The sequence below is a fragment of the Talpa europaea genome, assembly GCF_964194135.1.
Source record: "Talpa europaea genome assembly, chromosome: 2".
Classification (NCBI taxonomy): domain Eukaryota; kingdom Metazoa; phylum Chordata; class Mammalia; order Eulipotyphla; family Talpidae; genus Talpa; species Talpa europaea.
The window spans coordinates 5,496,556-5,524,257 of record NC_140068.1 but is presented as its reverse complement, the minus strand read 5'-3'; the positions used below and the strand labels follow the sequence as shown (position 1 = coordinate 5,524,257).

Below are 27,702 nucleotides of genomic sequence, written 5' to 3'. Positions count from 1 at the left end.
TCACATCCCTTACTACACTGCCACGGCCAGCCCCAACCTGAAAAGCACTTTTCCCCTTCCAGAAGCAGCTTACACATCTGGGAGCCTTTCCCGCCTTCCTGCAGAATTAGGTGAGCTCCTCAGCAGTCGGCGTGTCGTTCTTTAGTGGACTAAGGCCACAGTTGAATGTGCTTCCAGACCAGGGCCCCTTCCTGGGTGCATCCCTGGCCGGGGCTCCTTGCTTGTCTCATTGTAAAGGATGAATAAATTTTGAATAGAGGAATTTACAAGTGCAGATTTTCTTCAAATAGTTAACTGCCCTAGTGAGTCAATGAAGAGACCGACTCAGTTTTTTCATTTTTAGGCCCTTGTCACGTCCACAACTTTACAATCTTGTAGCCTTCCAGAAAAAAGGCCAGAGGGTAACCAAAGGAGTGGTGGTAGAAACGTGGGTTAGTTTTTTCACCTCGTCCTTTTAGGAGACGTTTGTTTCTGTTTTGCAGCTTTTTGGGGGCAATGTTTCTATTTATGTCGGAAAATGTTATATATGTGGTATAACTTTTTTAAAAACAAATTTTGACTTTTTTTTCCTCTAGCCTGGCGTGTGGTGATGTCACCCAGACTCCTCCGAGCCCTGGCCGCTTCTCACTGCGTTTTGTCAAAAGCTTGTCAGTGCCAAAGACTTCGTCGGACGTTCAGCCCACGTAAGGAATTCGTGGCTCCAGCATGCAGCACTCACACGCGGAGTCAAAACCTGGATTCGTTCTTCCCTGCTCCAGCAGCTGGTGGTGTGAGTACGTGTCAGATCCTGGACGTGAACCAGAAGATAGCAGGTGCGAGCGTGCTCTCTCCTCTGAACACTGTGCTTGGCCAAGATGAAAAAGCTCCCCCTCCAACCAGGAAACCATTTGGTACTCACAGGAAACTGACTCACAGCCCAAATCTGTTAGATTCTACGAGGTTCATAAAAATATTAGAGAGACATTATTCATCACCATCAATGGAAACACTCTCTCCTAAACAAGACTTGCCACAAATCAAGAGACCACTGAAGGCATCGAGGACCAGGCAGCCGTCCAGGACCAACCTCCCAGTTCTGTCTGTGAGCGAGGTAAAAACACTCGGTTTCGTAATAATCACTCGCTCTGAATAACTGCGCACTGATTGTGCCCCGGCCTGCTGCTCCTGTGGCAGTGGCAGTGGCGGTGGCGACCAGCTCAGGCCTTTTCTGCCCCGCCCCCCCAGATTGTTCATGACCAACAGTAAAATCAGTTATATCCAAAAGGAACCAATATCTTAATTTTAAGCATTAGTGATATACGGTAAGACAAATATATAGGCCACAAAGTATAAAAATATAGCTTAGGAAAAGATTAGTGGCCTAAGGAAGTTTTGAAAAAGAAGACTAATAGGAAGCCTCCCTGGTGGCCTAGGGGTTAAGTCTCAGTGCTATCATCACTGCGACCTGAGTTCGATTCCCCAGCCAAGGAGCTGACCCACATGGCGCAGCAGACCTCTCCTGTCTCCCCGCTGCTCCCCTCAGCAGTGTATTTCGGTCATTCCGCCTGTTCTGTTTCCCACTCTGTCTCTGGTGGATCCTCTCACCCCCTGCACCTCTGGCCTGCACACCAGTTCTTCTACACACAAAATAAATACATACATATTAAAAAAAAAAAAAAAAAAGACGACTAAGGCAATTGCGGAATGGACTATTCAAAAAAGACCCATTTTTTTTTTTTTAATGATCAAAATGTAAAAATTCTTCATTAAATTTAAAATAGTGTTGAAGTCTGCTACCGGTATCTCTGTGGTGTCTCCGCGGACAGTGAGTGCTCGCCCATACCTGGTGACTGCACAACCCCAGGTGGGGCAAAGCGACAGAGCCAGGTGGAACAGAAACCAGCCAGGCGGGTTTTGCTTTTTTATTTTTTAAGGTTGCAAGGGGCAATATTATTTGTGTCTGATTTGCTGTTTAGAGACTTATGAAAATGTCTCAACTGCAGTTGCATTTCCCTCAAGTATTTGAGGCCAGCACCAAGCCTTTCATTAGGCTAAGCAATCACATTTGAGATAGAACAAACAAGAAATAGTATCAAGTACATGGTAGGAAAAACTAATCTTGTTGAACACTTAATTCTGAGATGCTCAGTGGTGAAACAAAGGAGGGAATTTGTGGGTCCTCTATTTCCTGCTGTCTACCGGGGGGAAAGAAAAACATTAAAATGGCTTAGAAGAAATAATTTCTTCATGAACGTTAAGGAGTCACCTATTTCCTCGTCTTTGCATAGGCGATCGGATGTAATACCACAGCTGCGCCGTCAGTTGGGGTTTTGTAAAACCAGAAACAGCATGCTCTTTCTCTAGAAGCTCGGGAAACTCATCGAAAATCTGATGTTTCTGAAAACACTTCTAAAGTGATCTGAGGGGGCGTCATTTTGGAACGTCATTTCCCGTGACCTTCCTTTCTGCAGGTGGCAACGGTCTTGAGGTTGGGTAGGTGAGGTCTGCCAGGGCTGAGGACTGGTTCTTCTCTGCCCAGTGGATTCCACGCAGGCGTCCCAAGGCTGGTGAATCTTGAGTTTGGGGGGACCTTTTCCACCCCTCGGGACTGAGACAGGAAAGGACTCCCCTTTGGACAGAAAGCAGGCATGCTTGTCTCCCTCCCCACAGCTGCCCCTGCCCTTGCCATGCCCCACACACTTGGGATCAGATCTCTCCCTGGTCACGTTCACGGAGGCCCGAACCTGCCGAGATGTTCAGCCCCATCCCATTGTGCATAATTGGTAACAAGGACAGTGCTGCTTGTTGGCACGACCGGCCTCAGGGGGAGAATGTGGGGCGGGAGGTGGGAGGGGCAGAACCCTGGCTCTGGGCACAAGGGGGAGCTCACGTTCCCCATAGTGTTCAGCTGTAGCCAGAACATAAAAGGAAAAACCTGCATTTTTCTCTTTTAATATAAGGATAACATGGCTACAATACACTCAGTTTCTTCAGGTACAGAACATGAGTAAAAATAAGCTTTTTTTCCCTGAAGAAAATATTCCATTGGTGTTTGCTACACTAAAATCGGAATCATATATAGATTTCTAGCCCCATCTGCTGGAACATGTTTTCTGTAGTGAGAAAAGTGAAACATACTAAAATGTGATTTTCTTGGTTTTTAAAAAAAAAAAATTCTAAAATAAGTAGAGATTTTTAGGTTGGTTTGGCCTATTTATTTAAGAACAAGTTGTTGAACCCCATCTTAAAACCTGAAATGTGCTTTATGTATATAAAACTAATGCTTAATTAGTGGTTCATTATAAAAATCCAGGAAAGGACATATGTGAAGGCTTTTCACAAAGTAACACCTTGAATTAATTACCAGGAAAAAAAAAATTGCAGACAAAATACTCCATCGTCCTTGTTGTCTTAGCCCAATGGACTTAAATACAATCTTGACATTTAAAAGCAAAGCAGATAAAACCAAGACAAGATATGAATCAAATGTCAAATCGAAACACTTTGTGAATCATTTCTTGTTAGAAGAGTGCATAACTTAAACAAAGACCAAAGTCTTGAGGGAGGATTTGGGCAGTCACGTGCGAGCCAAGTCCGCTGTAGGACTTTGGCTGTAACTATCAGTCAAACTAAATAGGACATGGTGACAGGGAACAGTGACAATTCAGGAAATCTGCAGCGAGGAGCCTTGGAAGTGCTAAGTAAAAACAGACTGTGATAAAAAAAAATGTATTTATATACTGACTACTTGGAGCTCAGAATATGTTTTCTCACAGAAACAGGGATGGAGTGCCTGGTCTTGTCCCATCCTTAGGGCAGCCTTAATGTTGAGCACAGATGGGCCTGGCCGGTGGCACAAATGATGGCGAGACAGGCATGAGACCAGGGGAGTGGGAGGGACCATATGGGCTGGAGAAACAGGGCCTCCTCGACTCCAGGCCATTATTACGAGATCTTCCACTTTACCAGCAGGTGAGGAAGCCTGGATTTTGTGTGAAATCGCAATCTATTGTTGATAATTCAGATCTTGGAAACTGCTAGATGGGTGGGCTCTTGAGTAGGTCTCGGGGCTACCCGTGTACAATTCTGATTCTGGGGAGAGCTCACCCCTGCCAACTCCAACACAGTTATGGGAACACCTGACTAGACTTGCTCTTGACCTTCTCCTCACCTCCTGTCTTCCCTGTGCCTCCTGCTCTTCCCACCTCAGCCCAGCTCTAGCAGCCACGGAAGTAATTCTGACACCCAGCTTCAAATATTGGTTTTGCTTATCAAGCTTCAGTAAATTTGTCAAGCCTGGAGAGTTGAGCTTGCCTGCCATGGTCTCACCTGCAGCCCCTTAAGGATTCCTTCCTTTGAGCTTAATCTCAGGTCCTGTCAGCTCTTTAACTTCATGCAACCTGACAAGAATAGATAGTGCTAGTGGTTCTAAATCTCAGCAACACGTAAGGGGTTCCTGTATTCCCATAAACATCTGTACTTTGGCCGCTTCCATACGTTGGTACATCCACATGTTCTCACACATGTGACCCTGGAGGTCAGTTATCAGATTCCTGCGATCATAGGATTCCACACCCATTCATTTTCACATTCAGCACTCCAGCTTTTCATTTTGTTCTAATTGAGTTAAAATCATTTTGCTTATGGATGGATATTTAATTGCATTTAAGTTTTTTAGTTTGTGTATACCCTCAGTTCTCTATTTATTCCTCTGCTACTTTTTAAAGCACTCATTGGGACTTGTAACAGATTGAAGGAAAGGCCAAGCAGGGGCAGGCCGTTTCTTGAGAACGGGCATGCAGTTAAGTAACAGAAGAGGAAGGAAGTTCATATACTACTTTTTAATTTTATACTAAGAATGTGGGACCTCCCTGGTGGCAGAAGAGGTTAAGACACAGCACTATAAAGATATCTGCAGCCAGTGCAACACAAGTTCAATCCCCACCAGGGAGTTGACCCTCACACTGCAGCAGACCTCTCATGTCTCACCCACGGCTCACCTCAGCAGTGTAGTTCAATAGATCTGCCTGTTCTGCTCCCCACTCAGTCTCTGCTGAATCCTCTCACCACCACCACCCCACACACACAAACACCACTGGCCTACACCCCAGCTCTTGTATGCATAAATAAAATAAATCTTTAAAAAATAAAAAAAAACTGGTCTCCCTATAACTTTCCTTTCATCCTAAGTACATCCTTGTATGAACCTGTGAGATGCTTGAAGAAAAGTCAAGTGCTGGCTCTGCAGAAAGGTGTACGAGCAGGTGACAGAGACCAGCCCAGACCCTTTAGCCTCTCGGTAATCCATGTCATGCCATTCTCCCTGATGCAGGACCTGATGCACTGCACAGCGTTTGCAACCGCAGATGAGTATCATCTTGGAAATCTCTCTCAAGATCTGGCCTCCCATGGATATGTCGAAGTAACAAGCCTGCCAAGAGGTACATCTTGAACCTGGGGCCAAGTATGTTAAACTGTATTAGAAAATCATTTTCCTACGATACTGTATTAGTGATGCATTTGTTTATGTTGAATTTTCTGTGTGAAGAATTTTGTCATAAAAGTGGTATTGAATCTCTATATACATGACATACAAAGAGAAAAAAATATATGTAAGAGAACTTAGTTCTCAAATTCAAGTCAGTATGATTTATTAAGCGTGATTTATAGGATCCTTATTCTTTGTAGTGGTCCAAGGCCAAACCACTTTATTTCTGCCATGTTAAAAGTTATTTTAGTGTTATGGAAGAATCATGAAATTGATAGAAATGTTGAGGGAAATGTCCCAGTACAAACTAATACTTTAAAAGTAGCAAAATTAGTTAAAAGATAAACAAATGAATTTTTAAAAGAATTAAAATCAACGGAGGAATTCAGAGTAGTATCTGGAAGGATTCTTGAGAAAAATAACATGCTGTACATTTAAAAATAAGTAAGCGGAAATTCAGGATTTTACAGGAAAGTAACAAAAAACAGCAGGTGGAAAACCTCCCTGCTGCAGAGAAAATTCTTCAGAGATATTGACCCTATAAGAGACCATCAGAATGCCATTTGCGTTTTCAGACTTGATGATCTGAACAGCATGCTGCGTAATGGCCGAAACAAACATCGTTGACTTAGAAGATCAGAGCTGTGTCCGGTGCCCCAGGGGTAGATCCCCGTATTGGTCTTTGGCTGATTCTGAAGGTGTCAGCCAGTGGCCCTGAGCTCCGAGGCTCGGAGCCGCTTGTGCTGTTTGCACTGCTCTGCATCATTCCCACTTGACCACTTTGCTTTGGCTACTTAAGTGGCTTTGCCCTGCATCAGATACAGTAGAGAGGTCACCCAAAATAGGTAGCTTAGGATTTGATCTCTATCTGAATTCTTCATGCTCCAACTTCTAGGAATTCTGAAGCTTTGAAGATCCTTATTTAAAGCTGAGAAATTTTATTTTTTTTAAAGATTTATTTATTTATGTGTAGAAGAACTGGGGTGGTGAGAGGATTCATTAGAGACAGAGTGGGGAACAGAACAGGCAGATCGACTGAAATCCACGGCTGAGGGGAGCAGTGGGTGAGTCAGGAGAGGTCTGCTGCACCATGTGGGTTGCTCCCTGACCAGGAATTGAACTTATGCTGCAGACAGCTTCATAGGTTGTATCTTAACCCCTTGTGCCACCAGGGAGGCCCCTGAAGCTGAGAAATTTTAGATAACTTTATACATATTACTATTGGTATATTAATACATATACCAGTGTATTATAATACATATAGTAATACATGTTGCTGTCGGTATATTAATTGATACACTAACATTGTAATTTACATTATAGAATACATTCTTATGAATATTGCTATGCTAATCTATAAAGCAAGACTACTGCTATGCTAATCTACAGTGCTAATCTATAAAGCTAATCTATAAATCCATATTTATAAGTATATATTTAGTAATATTTAAAAGTTAAGATACTCAGTTAAGGTGACTACTGTGCTAGTGCTCATGATTAACTTTGACATCAGGTATGTCTTGAAATGGCCAGTTCTTCATTTCTGTATGTTTTCTCTTGCTCTGCTCTTTATACAACTTAAATTTCAGCAGAACCAGTAGAATGAGACTATCAATAATATTAATGAAACCATATTTGAAGGAAGAGAAGATAGTTATGGTTATTCAGATTAACTTTATGGGGGAAAAAGCTTAATTCTTGAACCTCAGTTGTACTAAAAACTCCGACTTTTAAGGATTTTTGTATGCATAAGTAAAAAATACATCTTTAAAAAAAATATCAAGTGATTTATTTAAATGATTACTGAATCAGTGAGAGTAGGTAATCAATTTTAAATAATAATATCACAAGTCATTGAATGTTTTGTGAAAGTAATTTTTTATCTTTTCGTTTTGAAATATTAAATACTCTCCGAGACCTGAGAAGGCTGAGGGTGTGTGACACAGCACTTAACATATATGAGATCCCTTGAACTTGTAGATGAGGCACTGAACAAAGGTTTTCAGGACTTAAACCTTGTGTCTCCTTGTGAGATAGCTATTCATCCTTTTTTTTTTTTTTTAAAGATCTATTTCTTTATGCATACAAGAGCTGGGGTACAGGCCAGAGACGTGGGGGAAAGGAGAGGGTGAGCAGATTCTCCAGAGACAAAGTGGGGAACAGAATGGGCAGATTGACTGAAATCCACTGCTAAGGGGAGCAGCGGGTGAGACAAGAGCGGTCTGCCTCTCCACGTGGGTAGCCCCCTGGCAGACCGGGGATCGACCTTGTGCCACAGAGGCTGCGGACTGCTTCATAGTGCTGTGCTTAACCCCTTGTGCCACCAGGGAGGCCCTCATCCATTTATTTTAAATCATAGATGCGGCAAATATTTTGGTGATGGGCGCGGAAAGTTCTGCAAAGGAAGGTGATCCAGGAACAATGTTCTTCTTCAGGTAAGACGGGAAGGAAGCCCGATGTGGAGATGGACTCGTGTCAGGTGACTGTGCCTCTTAAAGATGCAGGTGTCTACCTCTCCTTATAGCGAATGTGATCAAAATATATTTGAATTTATCTGTGATTTTTTTTTCTAGGAGAATCTGAAAATCTCCTGGTAAATCTTCCTATAAAGAATTATAAAAACAAGTAAATAAGTTTCCCCTGGTTTATCTTTGCAAATCTGGACATTCATTTACTGCGTGTGTGTAAAGCATCCTGTTTCCTGTTCATATTCAGTGCCCTTATCACACTCACCCCACCTGCTCCACTGTCCTCCTTTTCTTTCTTCTGTAGCTCTTCAGCTAAAATTTTAGCCCACTTTACCTCTCTGGAGACTTCGGACTGGGACCCTGACTCATATACACTTACTCCTTTTATTCAGACTTCAGATAGCAAAACAAGTTTATGGACAGCTTTGGACCTTAAATGCTGACAGAGCCAGACCGGGACTCAGGGCCTCCCTTGCTTCCCTGTGGCTCTGCTGTCAGCACTGGACAGAGGAGCTGCTGTTCTTAGATGCTCACAGCCTGAAGCACTGTTTGATCTCACACTCTCCATTCCACAAGCGTTAAAAGCACAATCCTTTCTTTTCCTATAGTAGAGTCTGTCTGATGAGAGCTCAGACAAGTCTCAAAAAATTTCCTTATTCTGATTTTTGTACTTGGGAGTTGAACCAGGTATGAAATGGTCTAGGTGCGTCGATGCCATAATAGTGGTAACTTGTTCTGCATGCATGTGAGAAATCATAAAGTTGTGTGAGGCCAGGTTTTATCAAGAGTTCAAAATGGAGCTTTTGTCGCTGTGTTAGCAGGCCCATCTAGAGACCATAGCATCAAAGCATCATAAACCATGTCTTTTTACTTGCATGCTGGATACTTTCTAGAAGTTACCAAGCATGGCTTTATAATGGCCCCCAAAATGGTATTCAGCCTTTAACTTAGCTGATTCTTTTATTCTTTTAAATCAGGGAAGGAGCTGCTGTGTTTTGGAATGTGAAAGACAAAACTGTAAGTATAAATAAAGTATAAAAGCTTATAAGTTCAGTTTTCCAAGAAAACACTGTGAATTAGCACTCAATAATCTGAGCTGGTGGAAGATAAATTAACAAATAACCTGCAGTCTATTTGCTTTGCATTTTGTGATATTTATTTATCCTAGCAGTTTTGTCTTCCAAAATATATTTTGGCTTATAAGTTTTCCTGCATTTCCCACTTTCCAAGCACACGCTAATTTGTGGAGGTTCAGAGCAATGCTAGCTCTACTGCAGACAGGAAGAAGTCTATTTTGCCAGTTTCCTAGAAACCGGCTGTTCTGAATCTTATTGTAAATCAAGTGCCTCTAAGTCTGTCACTCACAGGAAGTACTTGCTTCAATTCCCCTCTTAGGGTTTGTTTCATACAACCTTTTTACAGGCAGTTTGTAAAAAGCATCTAACTTGCTATTTTTACACAGTGAGTTACCCAAAGGAAATAATCAGTTGTGCATGACAAATGATGTATAGAAACGCTCAAACGCTCATTAACACATTGTTCACTATGGGGAAAGTGAGAAATGACCAAAACACATACTAATAGGAAATTTGGTAAATACGCCCATGGGATAGACAGTACTATAGCCCTTAAAAATAATGTGGAAAAACATCTGTTCCTGGGAAAGTGCCTGTGTATATGACAGTTACATTAAAGAGCAGCTTATTAAATGTAACCAATATAACACTTTAAAGCTGTTTAAAAGAAATCTCATCCAATCCTAGTTGTACTAAAAGGGAACACACACATGGGGGATGGGCAGCTAGAGAGGGGTTTCCTGGAGAAAAAGAAATAGAAATGACCAGTAAGTATAATCCAGTGTGAAGCTGTATTCCTGAAACTGATAAGGGGCTGCAAACAATCAATAACAGTTTTATTTTTTTAAAAATACACAAATTGGGGGCCTCCCTGGTGGCACAAGGGGTTAAGACACAGCCTATGAAGCTATCAGCAGCCACTGAAGCACGAGTTCATTCCCCAGCAGGGAGCTACCCACATGGCGCAGCAGACCTCTCCTGTCCCCCCACTGCTCCCCTCAGCAGTGCATTTCAGTCAGTCTGCCTGTTCTGTTCCCTGCTCTGTCTCTGGTGAATCCTCTCACCTCCACACCTCTGGCCTGTACCCCAGTTCTTGTATAAATAAATAAATAAATCTTTAAAAAACTTTAAAAAAAATACAAATTGGCCACTTGAAGTTGCAAAGATGTGAAAGGCTGGTGACACCCAGCCTTTTTCTTTTTTTTTTTTTTTTAAAAGATCCATCTGTTCATTCATACAAGAACTGGGCACATCCAGAAGCGCGGGAGGGTGACAGCGGAGAGCAGAACAGGCAGACTGATGAAGCACACCGCTGAGGGGAGCAGCGGACCCTCGCCGGTGGCCGGGGATCAAACCAGCACTGCAGAGGCTGCAGGCAGCTCCGCAGCCCAGTGCTCAACCGCTGCGCCACCAGGGAAGGCCCGACACCCAGCCTTTTTAAAGCATACTATCATGAAGAGTTATATTCTAAAATTGGGAAAACTGTTTTAAAGAGCAGTTTAGCAACACATCAAAATTAGTACATGTCTTTGATCTAAAAATTGTTTCACTGAGCCATGAAGCTGCATGCCTGGGATGGTGCCTGGTGACACTGTGACAGTGGAAGATGGAGCTGATCCCCCGTGGGTAGACATGAGGATGGGTAAATAAATCACCATCATCCCTCCATGAAGGAGAACAGCACTGGAGGTGGTCACATGCAATGTCTCCTCCCACTTCACATAAAAAACAAAATAAATGTACATGTACACATGGAAGAAGGCCTGGGAGGAGATGCACCCCATTTACTAATGGTTACCTTTGGGGAGAAGGAATCCAGTGGAGCAGAGAGAAATCACCACTTTCTATACCTCTGTGTTAAAATTTTTGCAAGTACGTTACTTATACATTGTTTTAAAAGATTTACAAATCCAAACAGAAAGCGTAATGTTACTAGGGGTTTTCTTTGGGTTGTGGGGTACAGAGGTCATTTTTATTTGCTTCTTCATGCTCATGTGAAAACAAAGATAATATCTGATCATTTTAATACCACAATGAATTAGCCTTTCCCTTAAAAATGAATCAGCAGAATAAATTTCATCACTGATAAATGTATGCGTTACACTGTGATAGACTTTGGAGTCTGCAGGAGTGAGGCATAATTTCATGTTCATCTTCCTTTTCTTTTAGATGAAGCATGTGATGCAAGTTCTAGAAAAACATGAAGTTCAGCCCTATGAAATTGCACTGGTCCACTGGGAGAATGAAGAGCTTAACTACACAAAGACAGAGTACGTTTTTCTCAAATGTTTGAAAAGACACTTAGACTCTGGGAAAGCAGTAGAGGAGATAAAATACTTGTGACTAATTTTAAGAAAAGAATTACTGGTAGAAAGACAAAGCCTAAACAATATGATAAATATTAGCAGATAGACTTTTTTTTTTTTTAACTTCTCAGGCTACCCGTCAATTAAAGCAAATAGATTATATAACCCCAAGTGGCAAGTTTCCTATGTAGGCTAAGTCAGTCAACTAGTATGCTTCATCAGAGTGAAACTATGAGATGATTCTAAGAAAGTTTCCTCTTAGGTAACCCTTTTTGTTTTCTTCCTATTGATTTTGAGTATAAAAAGGAAGTTGATGAGAGGTGACCCATGAGAAACACTTGTAGAATGGGGGTGCCAGCAAGGAGTGGGGGGTCTGACATACCAAGCCCAGGTCAGATATAGGGGTAGGCAGCATGTGGACCAATTCTCCCATCTCAGCAATGGGGGAAGTGAGAGATTGAGGGTAGAGGGACCCGGAAGTAAGGCAGGGAGACAGTACCTGCCGAGTGGAGTCTGAAGGCAAGAAGGTCTTAGTGTTAAGAAAGGAAGTGACGAGAGCCTCCCCAGTGGCACAGCGGGTTGAGCGCCGCACTGTGACGTTGTCTGCAGCCTCTGCAGTGCGGGTTCGATCCTGGCTGGCCGGCAAGATACCCACATGGCACGGCGACCTCTCCTGTCTTGCCTGCTGCTCCCCTCGGCAGCGCATTTCAGTCAGTCCGTCTGTTCTGTTCCCCACTCTGTCTCTGGTGAATCCTCTTACCCTTCCGCACCTCTGGTCCTTACCCCGGTTTTTGTATGCATGAATAAATAAATCTTTTTTTAAAAAAGTGCTTTAAAAAAAGAAAGGAAGTGACAAATGCAGAGCTTTCAGAGAATTCAGAGGAGATTCTAGCTGCTGAGACCCGATGAGATAAGAGCCTAAGTAATAAGATTTCACTACCCGTTCGGCACCGGGCCCGGTTCTCAGCGCTTTCCAGACACCCTTCATTTAACCCTGTGGAAACCTGCAGAGGCAGGGAGCTACCTTTCGGATGCAGTTCAGAGATGTTCTATCTCACAGAAGGGCATGTGACTGGTGAGTGAGAGCCGTGGGCCCATGGTGGCTGCGGTCAAAAGTGAGGCTGTGAACCTTTCCAGAGACTCAGCCGATTAGGAGCTAATAGAATTTTAAGGTTTTTAATTGTTAAGCGCTTGGCCGGTGGTTAATACCTTCACAGCCATCCCAACCACAATTTAAGAAGCCAGTGAACACTCCTTCTGTGCTCTACTTCCACATCAAGTATCACTTAGCAGGCATTCCCCTCCCCTCCAGAAGCTCAGGCACACGCTTGCACCCACTACCTTAGAGCCTGTAAAGACCTCGACCTTTTCGGTCTCAGAGTCAGGGATTTGGTTTCATCCAAAAGAGCTGCCACCGACGTGGTGGTTCTGTGAGTCCTGCCTGTGATTCCAGGTATCTGCTGGACGCAGCTTTCTTTGCATCTTTGATTATGTAGGAGAAATTCCTGGAAATGGAATTACTTGGACTATAGGATGTAGGAACATTTATAAGATGCAATACAAATTGTCAAAATGACCTCTAGAAAAAAGATATTTTCAATTGAAAAAATTGATAATTTTTAAGATTTAGAAAATACTTTCTATTATTTTTCTTTCTCGCAGGGGGCAATCAAAACTTCACCGAGGGGAAATCAGGTTAAATTCAGGGCTTGATTTAGATGATGCCATCCTGGAGAAATTTGCTTTCTCGAATGCTCTTTGCCTTTCAGGTAAGTTACTTCTACTTATCAAAAATATATATATTGTTTTCATTTCATTCAGGAAAGATTAAGTAAGGATTTGACAAGTTTTCCCAGGAGACCTAGGCCTTTTCCTTGAAAATACATATATCAAAATTTGGAGGAAACATTAAGTAGTATAGAGTATAAAATATGGTATCTGTGCTGAAGTTACTCATTCCTTATTCATTGTTCTGTTAAAGCTGACTTTCTCCAAAACTATTTTTTATATTATTATTATTCTTACCTCTGTCTCCCTGCCTTCTTTTATGATTGTTAGTCTTGGGATGTCTTTAATCCAGGCCGAGCAAGCCCAGTGCTGGACTGGGCACCAGGCCCTGTTACAAAATGCCGTCTGATTCCTCACAGGAATGGCACAGTTGGTCACCACAGCTCCAGGCTTTTCCTGAAAGATCCATGCCCCTAAATAAGCACTGTAATTCGCTACACATTGTGTGTCCCACTTCTACACTCGAGGCTGCTGAGGACTTGCAGCTCTGTGGAGTGTGAAGGGAGGCCCTGAAAGACCGACTCCAGCCCCTTCCACAGCACCCTGTCCTGCCTTTGGGTTTCTAAGATGGGTTTCTACTAGGAAACCCAAAAGCCCACCAACCGTAGCTTTGCTCTGCCAGCAGGACCTGGACATCTACTCATTTTCTGTCTTTTTTCACTTCAGTGCTGTCCTTCATAAACATTAACTCTTCTTAAATTTTAAGTTTTTAGCTCATTGGTTTCTTAAATTGTGGTTGGGATGACTGTGAAGGTATTAAGCAATTAATGCAATTTGTATAAACATAAAGATAATGATAAAGAAATGTTCCATTGTTAATTTTTTTCCCCCCAGTGAAACTGGCTATTTGGGAAGCATCACTGGATAAGTTTGTTGAATCTATTCAGTCAATCCCAGAGGTAATTATATCAATTGCATGCTGGTTCACAAAGAATGATTTCCATTTAGAACAACAGTATACTTAGAGGTAAAATAAAGTCAACACTAGGAAACACTAGGAAAGCCACACTGAATTTAAGCAAAAAAAGAACTGCCAGTTACATATAAAATGATGAAATAAGAAACTTCATATTGATTTTTTTTACTTTTTAAAATTTGAAATTCAAATGAACCTTCCTCTGCTAGTATAATATTTTCAGTGTAACTGAATTTTTAAAAAGTGAAATGTTTCCTTTTTATGGAAGGAGATTAAAACCACTGTACTTGGTGAAAGAAGGGTTTTGCTAAGTTTGAAAAAATAGTGGCATAAAAAATATAGACAGTTGTAACAAAATTTTTAAATTCATTAGAAATCGTGTTTACTGTAATTTATTTTTACTGTGAGAGAATAATTATACTTAGGAAAAGAAGCCTTGCTTTTTCAACAGGAGAGTAGGAATGTGTGTCTTAGAACATGCGAGATGAAATGAGAAGGACATGTACTGTTTTCTACCTAGTAAGATTTTAAAGTCTTAGAGTGAAAGATCTCACTTTTATTAGATTTTGAAATCTCAGCGTGATATGACAGGGAAAGAAAGACACAGACATGAGGCCATATCTCTGAATTACCTTTCTGGCCATAGTACTTATTGCAGATACACATACGTAGGAATAGGTACGTGTATGCACATAGACATAAGTATGTATGTTTGTTTTTTCCAAATAGTCTCTAAAAGCTGGGAAGAAAGTGAAACTCTCTCATGAAGAAGTTATGCAGAAAATGGGTGAACTCTTTGCCCTAAGGTAAAATTTTGTGTCAGTAAAATTTCATGATTTCAAGCAAACATTCCTGTAATCCTCCAGTAAAGAGCAAATGTTTATACCTTGATCAGAATTACAGCTATTTTCACTTCATTGGTTTTCAGCGGGGACCACTCTCACCTGTTTGCAGCTGTCAGGCTGTCTTATTCTTACTGCAAGAAACCCTGGTGTGCAAATGCAACCAGAATTAACCTACAGTAACTCTGCAGCGGGGAGCACAGTACACATTCTCTGAAGGTAGAAAGATACACTCTAGAATTTGGATAATGGGAAATCTTAGTAAAATGCCTATCACTGCATCCCAATGCTAACAGACCAAAATGCCACAGAGAAGTCGTGCACCAAACACACAGGGTAAGAGGCCACAGGAGAGGAAAGATGTTGCAGTTAAACTGTGATAAGGTGGTTTTTTATCACAGACTTTAAATTTCACGCTTACTGAAAGAGCTCTGGCAGTCTTGTTTGGATGCAGATTTTGTCACGTTCCCTCCTGGACAGAAGGACAAAGGAAAGCACTGGGGAAACTGTTTATGGCCAGGACCTCTGAGTCGCTCCTCCCCACCGCAAGACCTCATTCTTTCAAAGATGCCTCCCATTTTCGGGAATGTTAACAGGAGAAGAATGGTGATAGTGTCTTAAAATTGGGGGATTACAGTCAAATTTACAGGTGAATCTCTGGGCAAGTGTTTAGTGTATTGTCATCTGAGGATTTACGGAATGAGACAGCCTCGATCTTGATGTGACTCTCACTAGGCAGCACCGTTGTTGGGGATTTCATCCCTTCTGGTGTCTGGAGTAAGATACTAGAGTTCATTGTCGTTTAGCTAAGAGTTGTTTTTCTGCATCTTGCTTAGATGTTAGTCCTGGAGAGGAGAACAGTTCAGTTTCTCCTCATCACGCCTTTCTCCTAGCGCGTAAAGCCTTGTGTTCTCTTAGGAAGCAGAATAGAGGGATTCGGCTCCTATTCTCTTGGTAGTACAAGCAGAATTGGAGGTAGCAAATTATACTATCAAAACTCACAAGTTAGGAATTAATATAGTTAGTTTCTATGGAATCCTAGGTTCTTTTCCTAAATTTTCTTATCTTTACAATAATAGTAATTTTGTGCTGCTGGCATGTGGAACATCTATGGAAAAACACAGCAAGTTACAAGAAAAATTAAGTCACAAATTATTCATATGTGATCCCAAACAAAAAGTCTTATTTATTTTGATATATATACCCACTGCACATTAATGTGTGCGTGCACACACAAATGCATATATGCATAGGAAAATATCTGAAAGGACAGAGCAGTGTCCCTGTGCAGTGGGCTGGAGGGCTGTCCACTGCTTGTCTACATTCTCTAGGGCTTATTCTGTTTTCTAGTGAATAGTTCTTTATTTTTAATAAAGAATTTTAATTTTCATTTAAAATAAATTTAGACTCCTTAAGTAAAAAAAGTGAAATTAAGAGTGTGCGTGTGTGTCCAGCGTTTGCCCAGGATACAGAGGAAACGAAAGTGGTCGCTATAGAAAATGAAAGAAAAGGAAAGATGGGTCAAGACTAGGAGTAAGTTGGGTTCAGTTTTGTCTTTTTCACTTTTGAGCCCCGTGATTACCTGGCCACAAAATAAGTATGTGTAGATCGTTAATTAATTTTAATGAAAAAAGAAATAAATTAGGAAATTGAAGTCAAAAGGAGGGTTTTTTTCCTAAGTCATGAATAATAGTAATAAACATTGAATTGATTTGGTTACATGTTTTGAAATTGATAAAATTTTTTCTAGTTTCTCAGAAGCATTCAAAGGTCAGCATTTTAGGGCCTCCCCGGTGGCGCAGCGGTTGAGCGCTGGGTTGCGAAACTGCGCGCGGCCTCTGCGGCGCCGGTTCGATCCCCGGCTGCTCCCCGGCCACCAGAGGAGGGTCCCACATGGCGTGCAGACCTCTCCTGCCGCCCGCTGCTCCCCTCAGCAGTGTACTTCGGTCCTTCTACCTGCTCTGCTCCCCGCTCTGGCTCTGGTGAATTCTCTCACCCTCCCGCGCTTCTGACTGTACCCAGTGCATGTATAAACAAAACAAACAAACAAACCAGCAAACAAATAAATAAAGCATGCCTCTATAAAAAAAAAAAAAAAAAAAAAAACAAAGGTCAGCATTTTAGACTGTTTTTGTAAAGACGCTATCAAATAAGAACTGTATTTGATAATACATGATTTTGCATGATTTTCAATTCAAGATAAAAAATTTAAAAATGACAATTTTCTTTTTTTTTAAGGCACCGTATAAATTTGAGTTCCGACTTCTTGATCACTCCCGATTTCTACTGGGACAGAGAAAACCTGGAAGAACTTTATGATAAAACCTGTCAGTTCCTTAGTATTAATCGTAGAGTTAAGGTATGTATTTTGTACTTTTACTGATAAAGACACACTGTTGCCCATAATTTGTTGTGTGACTGAAAGAGAAAATTATAGTAAGTATGTTTTTCTGTTCTTGGAGAAATATCTTGACTCCTCTATTCAGATCCTGGGTATCCCCTACCCCTTTCTGTTTTCAACTTAACTGATCAAAGGATGTTCTGACATTTGCCCTGTAGGCAAGACTGGTGAGAGTTGGGGGGCCTAGCGGTCCATTAGGAGGTTCTCGTCAAGTTTCAAGCAAGGGTTCAGGCATCCTCAACTGTAGTAGTGACAGCAAGAATAGAAATGAATTTAACAGAGAATCCTCCAAGACAACTGAAGTGTTGGATGTTTGCTGCGGGCGAGGAGTAGAAAGACGGCAAGTCATAGAGTTTGGGAGCTCAGGGGAGATGGTCCAAGATGGGTGGAGAATAGAGGAGCAAGAAGACACCCAGTTAAAGTGATCACACGGGCTCAGATGCGGGGAAGCTAAGTTGAGAGAGACGTGTACATCAAGGCAACCGTGGAAATGAGTGGAAGTGGTGGCGCGGGAGGTGACCCACACAGGAAGCAGCACACAAAGCAAAGTGGACAGTAGCGTGATGTGTGTATTTAGTTTGATGACATCATCACGCGTGTAGATCCATGTAACCACGAGATTGAGGCCGGACTTGTCACCCGAGACACCCACACCACCTCCCCTTCCCCCCTCTCCCCCCCCCCCCCCCCCCCCGCCGTGCCCGGCCCCGGCGGGAGTAACCTGTTCTCCAGCTCCGTAACTCTGTCACTCTGAGAATGTTAGATGAGTGCCTTCACATAGTGGGGAGTTTTTAAAATTGTTTTTTCACTGAGCATGGTGTTCTGGTGTTGCACATGTCAACCCCTGCCTTCCTGGGGTGACTGGACCATGTTCTGGAAGTCTGTTTTGATTTCTATCGTTTTTGAGTACGTCTCTCTGCATAGGTGTTTAGCGGTTGCTCTAGGTAGTTCATTATACACACGAAACTTGTCAGTCTGCTGGCTTCAGCATTGTACCAACTAAGTCAAGTGTAGAAGCCTTGATTTCTTTTACATCCCTTTATCCTCCAGCATTTGAGATATAATTGCTTTAACTATTCTTCTGCAAGCATGGAGCTCTCTACTGGTGTTACAAGTTTTGCTTCAACCATCAAACATAATTTAGAAAACTCAGGAGAAAGAAATTCTGTTGTATTTACCGCTGTTTGTACTCTCTCTCATGAAGGTCTGAGATTGAGTCTTCTATCATTTCTTTTCTGTTTCAACAATGACCATAGCCATTCTTCCAGGCTAAGTCTGCAGTAGCAAATTCTTAGTTTTCCTACTTCTGATGATGTCTTCAATTCCCCTTCATTCCTGAAGGATTTTTCACTAACTAAAGATTCTGAGTTGATAGTTCTTTCTGTTCAGCAGAGTTCAGAGCCTCGTCACAATAATGACAGCTTATTCTCTCTTAGAAACAAGTCGGCAAGCCCAGCCCACAGGGCAGGGGACGGCATCACTCAAGTGTGAATCCAGCAGGTGGGGTATGTGGTGCAGCCTGCCACAGGCTTCAGGTTTTGAAAATGGTGGAGAACCATTTAGAAGCCTGTTGTGTGAGCACCCCTGGCTCACAGCCTCCTCACAGTCTCATTACTTTCATGACTGCAGCTCCAGGCCCCTGGAAACATCGGGAGCCACTGCTGCTGTGTTCGGAATTGGCAGTGAGCCCACTTCCACCACCGGTGGCTCGGCAAGAAGGCTAAGGCCGAAAGAGCGTTCCGGTGTTTGACCTGGGAGGGGGCCTTTCTGTGTGTCTGTGCGCACTGTTTTAAGATGGGGTGACTGGCATCAGGTCTACCAGTGAGGATACCTCCTCGAGTGAAGAATAACCTTGACAACCAAACTGTCAACCATTCCTGGGCTCAGATCGAGCACAAGAATAAGAAGGACCGGTGAGACCAAGAGGCTCTGCCTACTCCAGCAGTTGGATGCTGGGTGTGTGAATGTACTTCCCACACTGAGGCCACTTTGGGATTGAGGCCCTCTGTAAAGGCACGGACAGCTCTACTTCTGTTTGATTAGTATTTGGAAGAACTGGATGCTAACCCCATCTCTGGCACCTTAGACCTATGGAGAAACCCCAAAGTGCCAGCTAGACTAGGTGCCAACCCCTCAAGGGTGGCTTCATCTACAGCCCCAAGATTTAAAGTCTCTGGATTAAAGCAAAACAGTTTAATCACAGACAATGTGATCTTTTATGTAGAACATCCTGAAGAAGCTACTAGAATAAATGAACTCATCAAGGCTAGAAGCTATAAGGTAACTTGAACTACTTAAGAATAATTTTTTTTAATGTAAATAAGACCTGGGACTTGAAAACTACAAAACATGCTGAGAAACTCAGTATATGAAGACATACCATGTTTGTGAATAGAAGACTCGGTGTTATTAGAATTGACCTAGATTCAACTCAATCCCAGTCAAAATCCTAGCAGACTTTTTAATTTATTTTTGTAATAAGCTGGTTTTTAAACGGAAATGCAAGGGACCTAGACTAGCCGAAGTAATTACAAAAAACAAAAAGGACAAAGTTGGAGGACTTTTATTATCTGATTTTAAGACTGACAATCAAGTTACAGTAATCAAGACAACTGAATACTGGCATAAAGATGAATGCAACAGAATACTCTAGAAATAGAGTCACATACATATGGACAATTTGACAGATATAAATTAATTTATATTTGATAAATATAAATTATTTTAACAAATATATTTGACAAATATAAATTAATTTAATAATAAGGATAATGGTCTATTCTACAAACTGTGCTGGATCTTTTGGATAGTCATGTTTAAAAAAACGAAACTCCTTTATTTCATACCATTTCAAAGGGAATCAAATATCTAAAAGCTAAAATTTAAAAACTTAAACAAAATGCATGAGAAAAGCCTTATTATCTTAGGGCAAAGATTTCTTAGGACCCCCAAAAAATTGCATGAGGCTTGGGGAAAAAAAAACTTTTAGATAAGTTAGCATCCTCAAAACTAAAAGCTACTCTTTGAAAGACACTGTTAAAATATGAAAAGGCAAGCCACAGGCTGGAAGGAACATTCTCAATATATTTGCTGACAAAGGACTTGTCCACAATGTACAAAGAACTCTCTCTACTCCATATTTAAAAAACACCAGTATTTTAAATGGGAAAAAGACTTGAAGGGACACCTCACAAAAGAAAATATACAAATAGCCAAGTGAACATGAAAAGATGTTCCACATCATTGTCTGTCAGAGCAGTGCCCGTCGCCAATGTTGAAGATGGTTTGAGCAGAGAATACGTCGGGTATAGGGACTGGAGAAGTGTGAAGAACCCCCTCAACATTGAAACTACAGTGGAGCATCCCCGCATGCCCATTAGGATGGCTAAAATGAAAAAGATGACAATACCAAGTATTCGGAAGGCTGGGGAGCAATGGGTGCTTTCATATGTTACTTGTGGCAATATAAATTGGTACAGCCATTTTGCAAAGACAGCCTGGCAGTTTCCCATGCTAGGTAATCCTGGTGTTACTATCTGACCAAACAGTTCTGCTCCTGATCTTTACCCATGAGAAATGAAAATATATGCCCACATTGATTTGCGCAGGAGTATTTATAATAGCCCCAAACTGGAAACAGTTAAATGTCCATCAGTAGGTGTATGAATAACCAAATAGTGGTGTGTCTATACTGTGGACTACCGCTCAGCGGTGAAACTACTGCTGCACCATACAGCAACATGGATGAGTATTAAAAACCATGCTGAGGGCCTCCCTGGTGGTGCAAGGGGTTAAGATGCAACCTATGAAGCTGTCCACAGCCTCTGCAGCACGAGTTCGATCCCCGGCCAGTGGAGCTACCACATGGCACAGCAAACCTTTCCTGTCTCCCCGCTGCTCCCCTCAGCAGTGTATTTCAGTCGATCTGCCTGTTCTGTTCACCACTCTTTTTCTGGTGAATTCACTCACCCACCACACCTCTGACCTAGACCCCAGTTCTTGTAAGCATAAATAAATAAATCTTTAAGGAAAAATGAGAAAAAAAATAAGAAAAAAAAAAAAAACCATGCTGAGTGAAAAAAAAAATTAGACATAAAAGCATACATGCCATTGTATTTACAGGAATTTCTAGAAAGGCAAGTCTATAGTTACAGAAAGTAGATCTGTGATCTACTTTTGGGGATGATGGAAATGTTCTGGGGGTACTTACATGGGTATACATTTGTCAGAAGTCTTCAAATTATACTTAAATGGGTGTATTTTATTGAGTGTAAGTTATGCCTGGAAAAGGGTATTAGAAAACAGCCTTTTGTGAGGGTTCTTTCATGGCCAGCTAAACAAAAGCATCCACCTTGATGAGGCAGTCATTTTTGCTGGAGTCAGATTTGAAAGGACTTGGAATGGAGACTTGGCGGAATCATGACCTTGGTGATGGGGTGAAAGATCGTGACACCAAGCAGACGCAGACCTTCTCTACGTCTTCTGATAAGCAACATGAAGACCAGCCTGCTGTGCTGAGTGAAGTCAATAAAAGTGGCTGAGCAATAACCTAGATAACCTGCTGCTCCCTAAGTTTGATGTCAGGCACCCACCTCATCCCTCCTACCTCCTGTGTCCTTGCACGAATGCCAATGCTCAGTGTCCTGCATATGTTGTCCAGGGACGAGATCACAGGAAGAGAGTAAGCTGCCCGTCGCCAATGTTGAAGATGGTTTGAGCAGAGAATACGTCAGGTATACGGACTGGAGAAGTGTGAAGAACCCCCTCAACATTGACAATAGCTCGACATGAAAGCCACAGCTGAAGATGAGAAATAGCAAAGCAGGATTGGTGGTGAAAAACAACTGGCTAGACACGAATGTGCCGAGAAGGAAAGGGAACCTGGAGAAAGTGCCAGAGCCTCATCACCCTCTCAGGCCAGGAGGGCCCTGGGACTTGAGTGGAAGCAGCACTGGAGAGTGGCCCAGGCAACCCAGAGAGCAGAAGAATCCCAGCACATGTTGTCTCAGTGAGTTTTTAAAAGCTCTGACAAGATACTTTTCGCTAGATGTGTGACAGGTACACTCGGGACAGCAGTGTGACGGGGCTCCTGGCCCGGGGCCCATGGAGGGCAGTGCCTCCCGGCCCTGATGGCCACCCGGATTTGAACTACGTTGTATGTCACAGATTTGGACATTCCCTTCAAAATAATTTCATTTATTTTCTATCCATTCCTTTGGCCACTGACAAACTTCAGGGGACTTGCCTCACATTTGTCTTCCGAGTATCAGAAGTGCCCAGTTCTCACTGCCATCTGCTTGGCTTGATTTAGTCACGAAGACTGTTCTTCATCTCACTCCCAGGCTCACTCTGAGGTGCCTCTTTAGTGTTACATCTTCCACAAGGTATAAAGCATACTTAAAAGTTCCCAGAGAACATTTCTCAGAGTATTTTCTTATATCTCAAAGGCAGTGAAGGATTATATGAAGATCATCTGGGACAAGTTAAAAGAATTTAGCCTCCCTTACTGTGCTGAACTCAATGCCAGCACGTCAGGCAGTACAGAAAGAAAGAACTGGTCCTGACAACAAGCTTTACAAGGAGACACACAGAACCAAGGTGGTGATAATGCCAGAAGGAAGTTGTTCCTTGTTTTTGTTTTCTTCCCTAGCAGAAAGAGTGCTGAGGAAAACAGGGGAGGCTTGGCAGGAGACATGTTAACGGGCAGTCCAAAGGGTTGAGGAGATTTACTACTGAAGACCTCACTGAGTGAAATCGGAGGGCAGCTCCTGACCTGTAGCAGTGACAGAAGCCCATGTGCAGGGCCCTCCCCCCCAGCTCTTCAGGATGGTATCCTCCAGGATTCTGTCAGGGATTCTTCTCTCCTCCTGATCAAGTCTGTTTTCATGATGTCTGCAGCCTCTTCGTGTTTTTCATCCCTTGTCTGCCCCCCAAATATTGCCAATTTCCTCCTGGATCTCAGCTCTTCCCCATTGATTTGCCTCATAGCAGCCTTTTCAGAATGAACGGTGTGCCTCTCTCCACTAGAACATAGTTCCTTGAGAAGAGACACCACCAGGAACGTCTCCCTTGCTGATTCCCGGCCCCCACAGAGCCTGTGTGCCATAAGTACTTGCAGGGTTAACCGGTGACTAAGATTTCAAGGTGATACTCATTGATTTCTCCCAGAAAGCGCTGAACCTCCACTACTGTTTTGGCTAATGACAAGACCACGGGGTCTCACCCATCTCATCAGTCAACCAGACACTCGAAACTCATCATGGTTCCCCCTTTCTCCTCCCCCCAGCCACATCCAGTCAGTCAGTCCTTTCATTTTCCCCTCTCTTCCATTTGCTGACAAATACCTGTTAAGTCTGTATGGCAGACAGACCCTAGGCTGCAGGAACAAGGAGTCCCTGCCTCCAAACACCCCACCTACTAGCAGCCATCCCCACTGCCACCGACCCTCTCCTCACCGGGACTGTTCTAATGCCTTCCTCACTCTCCCAGGCTTTGCACCTGTTGGCCAGAAGGCAGAGACATGTCTGTCTTGATTCGCCATTGTGTCTCTTTTGCCCAGCACATTCTGGTAAACATTAAGCAAGTACTTGAGGACCAAACGAAGGGTTCCCCACTCCCTGCAGAATTCCAGCGTGTCAGCATGGGGTATTAGCTTCCCATTGCTGCTGTGACAAATTGCCACAAACTGGCTTAAAACAAGTATGTTACTTTATATTTATTCAAGTTCTTATAGGCCCGAAGTTTGACATGGGAGCTGCTGATCTAAAATCAAGCTGTTGGCAGGGGCTGCCTTCCTCTCCAGAGGCTCGGGTAGGGCCCATTTGCTCGCCTTTTCCAGCTCCAGGCCACCCGCATTCCTTGGCTGTAGTCCTTTCTTCCATTGGCAAAGGTGAGCCGAGTCCTCACATTGCATCGCTCTGAACTCTGCCCGCCACCTGACCTTGAGTGTCGCTGGGGCCCACCCAGACCTAGATAATCACCCTAATTGCAGGCAGTTGAGGAGTAACCTTAGTTCCTGGAGCATCTGCACGCTCCTTTGGAGCGCCAGCCACAGGTGCCAGGGATCAGGGCGTAACTCCGGGAGGGCTGTTCCTCTGCCAGCCACGCGTGGCCTGCAAGACCGCTCGCACCTGGCGCGCATCCTACCGCTCTCCCAAGTTTCCTGCCATCCGGCTGTACTTGCCTCCGCTGTTTCTTCTGCTTGGAATGTGCTTCCCTTGGTGCCTCCCCTTTCCTTCCTGGCACCTGCCTGTTTAGATCCACCTCACCTCTACCACCTCCGCAGCCTCCCCGGTCCCCTCCTGCACGTGTGTAGCCAGCAACTCCAGGGCTGCATGATGTAGGAAGCGTGGTGCACGCGCAGAACAAGACTGCGGAGCTCGTCACCACCGACTTGCTTGATGAGAACGGGGCAGTGTGGGAACGGGAGGAGCGTCTACTGCAGACCCAAACAGTTGTGAGCATCTTCTCAGCCAGTGAGGTCTCTGCCTCCAGTGGCATTCGTGGCATTCTCTGATGTGGGGCTGAGAGGAGCAGCAGGAGGGGAGCTCCAAGCTTACCTTTCACTCTGCCTGGCACCCTCAAAGGGTTGCACCTCATGTCTGAGCTTTGACTAGTCGGATGATAAAGGACCCAGCGTTGCAGTTGGCCAGGCCTGGGCCTCTGCCCACCCCTTCCACTTGGGCTCTGGGGAAGGGATGTCTGTAGGCGCTGACCCCAGGGTCGGCAGGGTCATAGGTGGGAAGTACTGGAAGAGAAACTTCCCGAAAGGAGTGGCGGGAGGGGAGGATGCAAGGCAGACTGAGCAGAAGGACGTACTGAGACAGAAACCACCGGGAGTTGGAGGCAGGAATAGGAGGCTGGGAAGGCTTCACAACCTGTGCGAGGAAGACCGAGGATCCCCTCTAAAGCTGAAGTGACTGAGGATCTGGGGTGTTCTTGTGACCCGGAGACAACAGTCAGATATTCAAGCTTGTGTGCGGGGGAGTGACATGACTCCAGTTGTTTCAGAGGAGACCCCTGACGCCAATACAAAGCCATGGAACGCACCCCCTCAAAAAAGACCCTTTGTAGTGGTGACGCATTGTTGCTAAGGCCCGCCAGGCAGTATTTAAGCAGTAAGCGGGACAGATTTGGGACTCGAACCTACGCTGACTGCAAAGCACCAGGGAGTGGGCGTGAGGACGAGCCACAGGTTTGGCTCCTGGGTGGCTGAGGAGGACGAGACAAGGAACCCGACACACCAGCCCCAACGGCCGTCCCTTTTAAGAAACCTAGTCTGAGGTGCTGGCAGGAACCCGTAAGATGTTTCACAGAAGGAAATTGAGTCCCAGGAGAAATCAGCTTACCTGGAGAGAGACGAGGTTACTCTTTCCCACAATGTGGGCTGAGCACACCTGTACATGAGAGGGGCTGTGGGGACACGTGGACCGTGAGCAACAGGGCTTAGAAGACACCTGTCGCTGTCGGGAGGAACTCGGGCTGGTGACGTGTGCTGCTCTCCCGCTCTCCCAGGTGGCAGGCTGGGCCGTGGAGGAAACACTACTTCCCATCAAGCTGGTTTCCCATTTATGGCAATGAACTTCTTTTTAAAATAAACATTTCTAAGCGGAGCCTTTTGGAAACCAGCTGTAAATTGGCACACGCCACAGAACCAGACAGCGGGACGCGAGTGACCGAAGTCCGAGCAGTCTCCACGGCCCTAGGTGTGTACGGTCGTGCAGGAGCAGAGCGGAGGGCTCCGTCAGGACTTCCAGAAATGTCCCTAAAAGCAACATGACAAGGAGCGTGAAGTCACGCAGAACTTAGTTCTGAGGAGGGGGCAGCCAGGCAAGCAGGCATCCCAGGCCGCAAATGCTTGCCCGAGGCTTAGAAGAAAGGTTGGTAGGAGGCGTTTACAAGGAGCTGAAACAGCTCCAACTGCTGAAAGGTTAAGGAGCAAGTTGGGTGATGAAGTAGAGGACGAAAACGCTGTCTGTCCTTTACTCACCAGTGAAAGAAAATAGAGGACTGGGTACTTTGAAGGGTGAATAGGCTTAAGGAGGCATGGTTCAAGACCAAGCAGCCAAGAAAAGGAAAGGGAGGGAGGGAAAGAGGAAGAGGCTCAGTCTGGGCACTGGAAGTAGAAACTACGGGGGGACATCAGTCTGGAAACACAGTGCGCAGACGAGGTGAGGCAGCGAGAGCTGCGTGGAACCCGAAGGCGCGTGGTGCACAGATGTTCTGATCAGCCCCTGAACTCGTGTGTGACTTGTCTCAAATTTCCACTGACCAAACTTGCACCGGCAGCGTATCCCTGAGTCATCCACGGGGAATCACTATCTTTGTTTGTTTCCAAACGTTCCAGTTCCCAAAGGAAAGTGGAACAGAGATCTCAAAGCGCTGTCACCTGCCCGAGGTCACATCCAAGTCTTAAATTCAGAATTTCCCTGGGCCCTTCCACCAGCCCGTGGCAGCACCCAGAACCCAGGCCCTCCACGCTCCGCGGAAAGCAGCGCCGCCTCGTGGGGCCGCCGCGGGGCCGCGTCCTCCTGCTCGGACCCGGGGATGACCAGCCCGGGAGGCGGGTCGTGATGTTGTCACCTTTCAGCTGCGCCAGAAGAGCTGCTCTCAAGGTGGCCTTTCGTTGCTGATAAAAACCCCACGGGCAGCAGCCAAAAAACGCGGGACTCAAAACCATTTTTAGACCTTCCCTCCCTCGAAAGCTTACTCAGCTCCTGAGCCCGGGGTGCGGAGCATCCGCAGCCAGATCTGCGCCCCACGGCATGGGGGTGAGGAGGGCCGGTCGCCTTCGGGAGAGGCCGGAGCAGGCTTCTCACCGCGGAACTGTCTCCGACCTTTGGAGCAATGTCACCGTGTTACTGACCTTTACTATATTTCTACAGGGAAAGGATGTGTAACTACTAGGATTTGTCTACTGCAGGTCATGAATGAAAAACTTCAGCACTGCATGGAGCTAACCGACCTCATGCGGAATCACCTTGCAGAGAAGAGGGCACTGCGCCTGGAGTGGATGATTGTCATTCTTATCACCATCGAGGTAAAGAGCCTTTTCACCAAGATAATCAAAACAATTAAAATTTGATGTAGAAAATGGTAAGGGCAAAGGGCGTGACCTTGCTCTAATGGAACCTGGAAGTTTCCAAGGACTGTGGTATTATTTTGCAAATGCAGTTTTTGGGAAAGCCCACATTTTTGAAGTGGCCTTCACAGAAAGTTCTAGCTGCAAATTTATAATGGACAGCCCAACAGCAGGACTGTGCCTCAGATCTGTAGCTTGCCATGTGGGAAAGAAATATTTTCTCTTATTTCAGGTGCATTTTTCATTAATCACAGTCTTGAAAAAGTCATTTTTTTGCATGGACCAATGATTTGCTCTTCTTTTTATTACCCTAAGGTGATGTTTGAGCTGGGCCGAGTATTTTTTCATATCAAGTGA

The 27,702-nt window shown here is 44.1% G+C and overlaps 1 protein-coding gene across 1 annotated transcript; it reads left to right on the top strand.

Annotated features, from left to right (window-relative positions):
* Positions 1-589: 589 nt before the first annotated feature.
* RMND1 (required for meiotic nuclear division 1 homolog) lies at positions 590-27,702 on the top strand (the record flags this gene model as incomplete). Its single annotated transcript, XM_084228845.1, has 11 exons — positions 590-1,090; positions 5,312-5,420; positions 7,827-7,902; positions 8,913-8,952; positions 11,181-11,281; positions 12,980-13,086; positions 13,940-14,004; positions 14,751-14,827; positions 17,102-17,222; positions 27,187-27,303; positions 27,661-27,702. The coding sequence occupies 11 exons, from the start codon at positions 590-592 to the stop codon at positions 27,700-27,702; spliced, it is 1,356 nt and encodes a 451-aa protein (XP_084084971.1).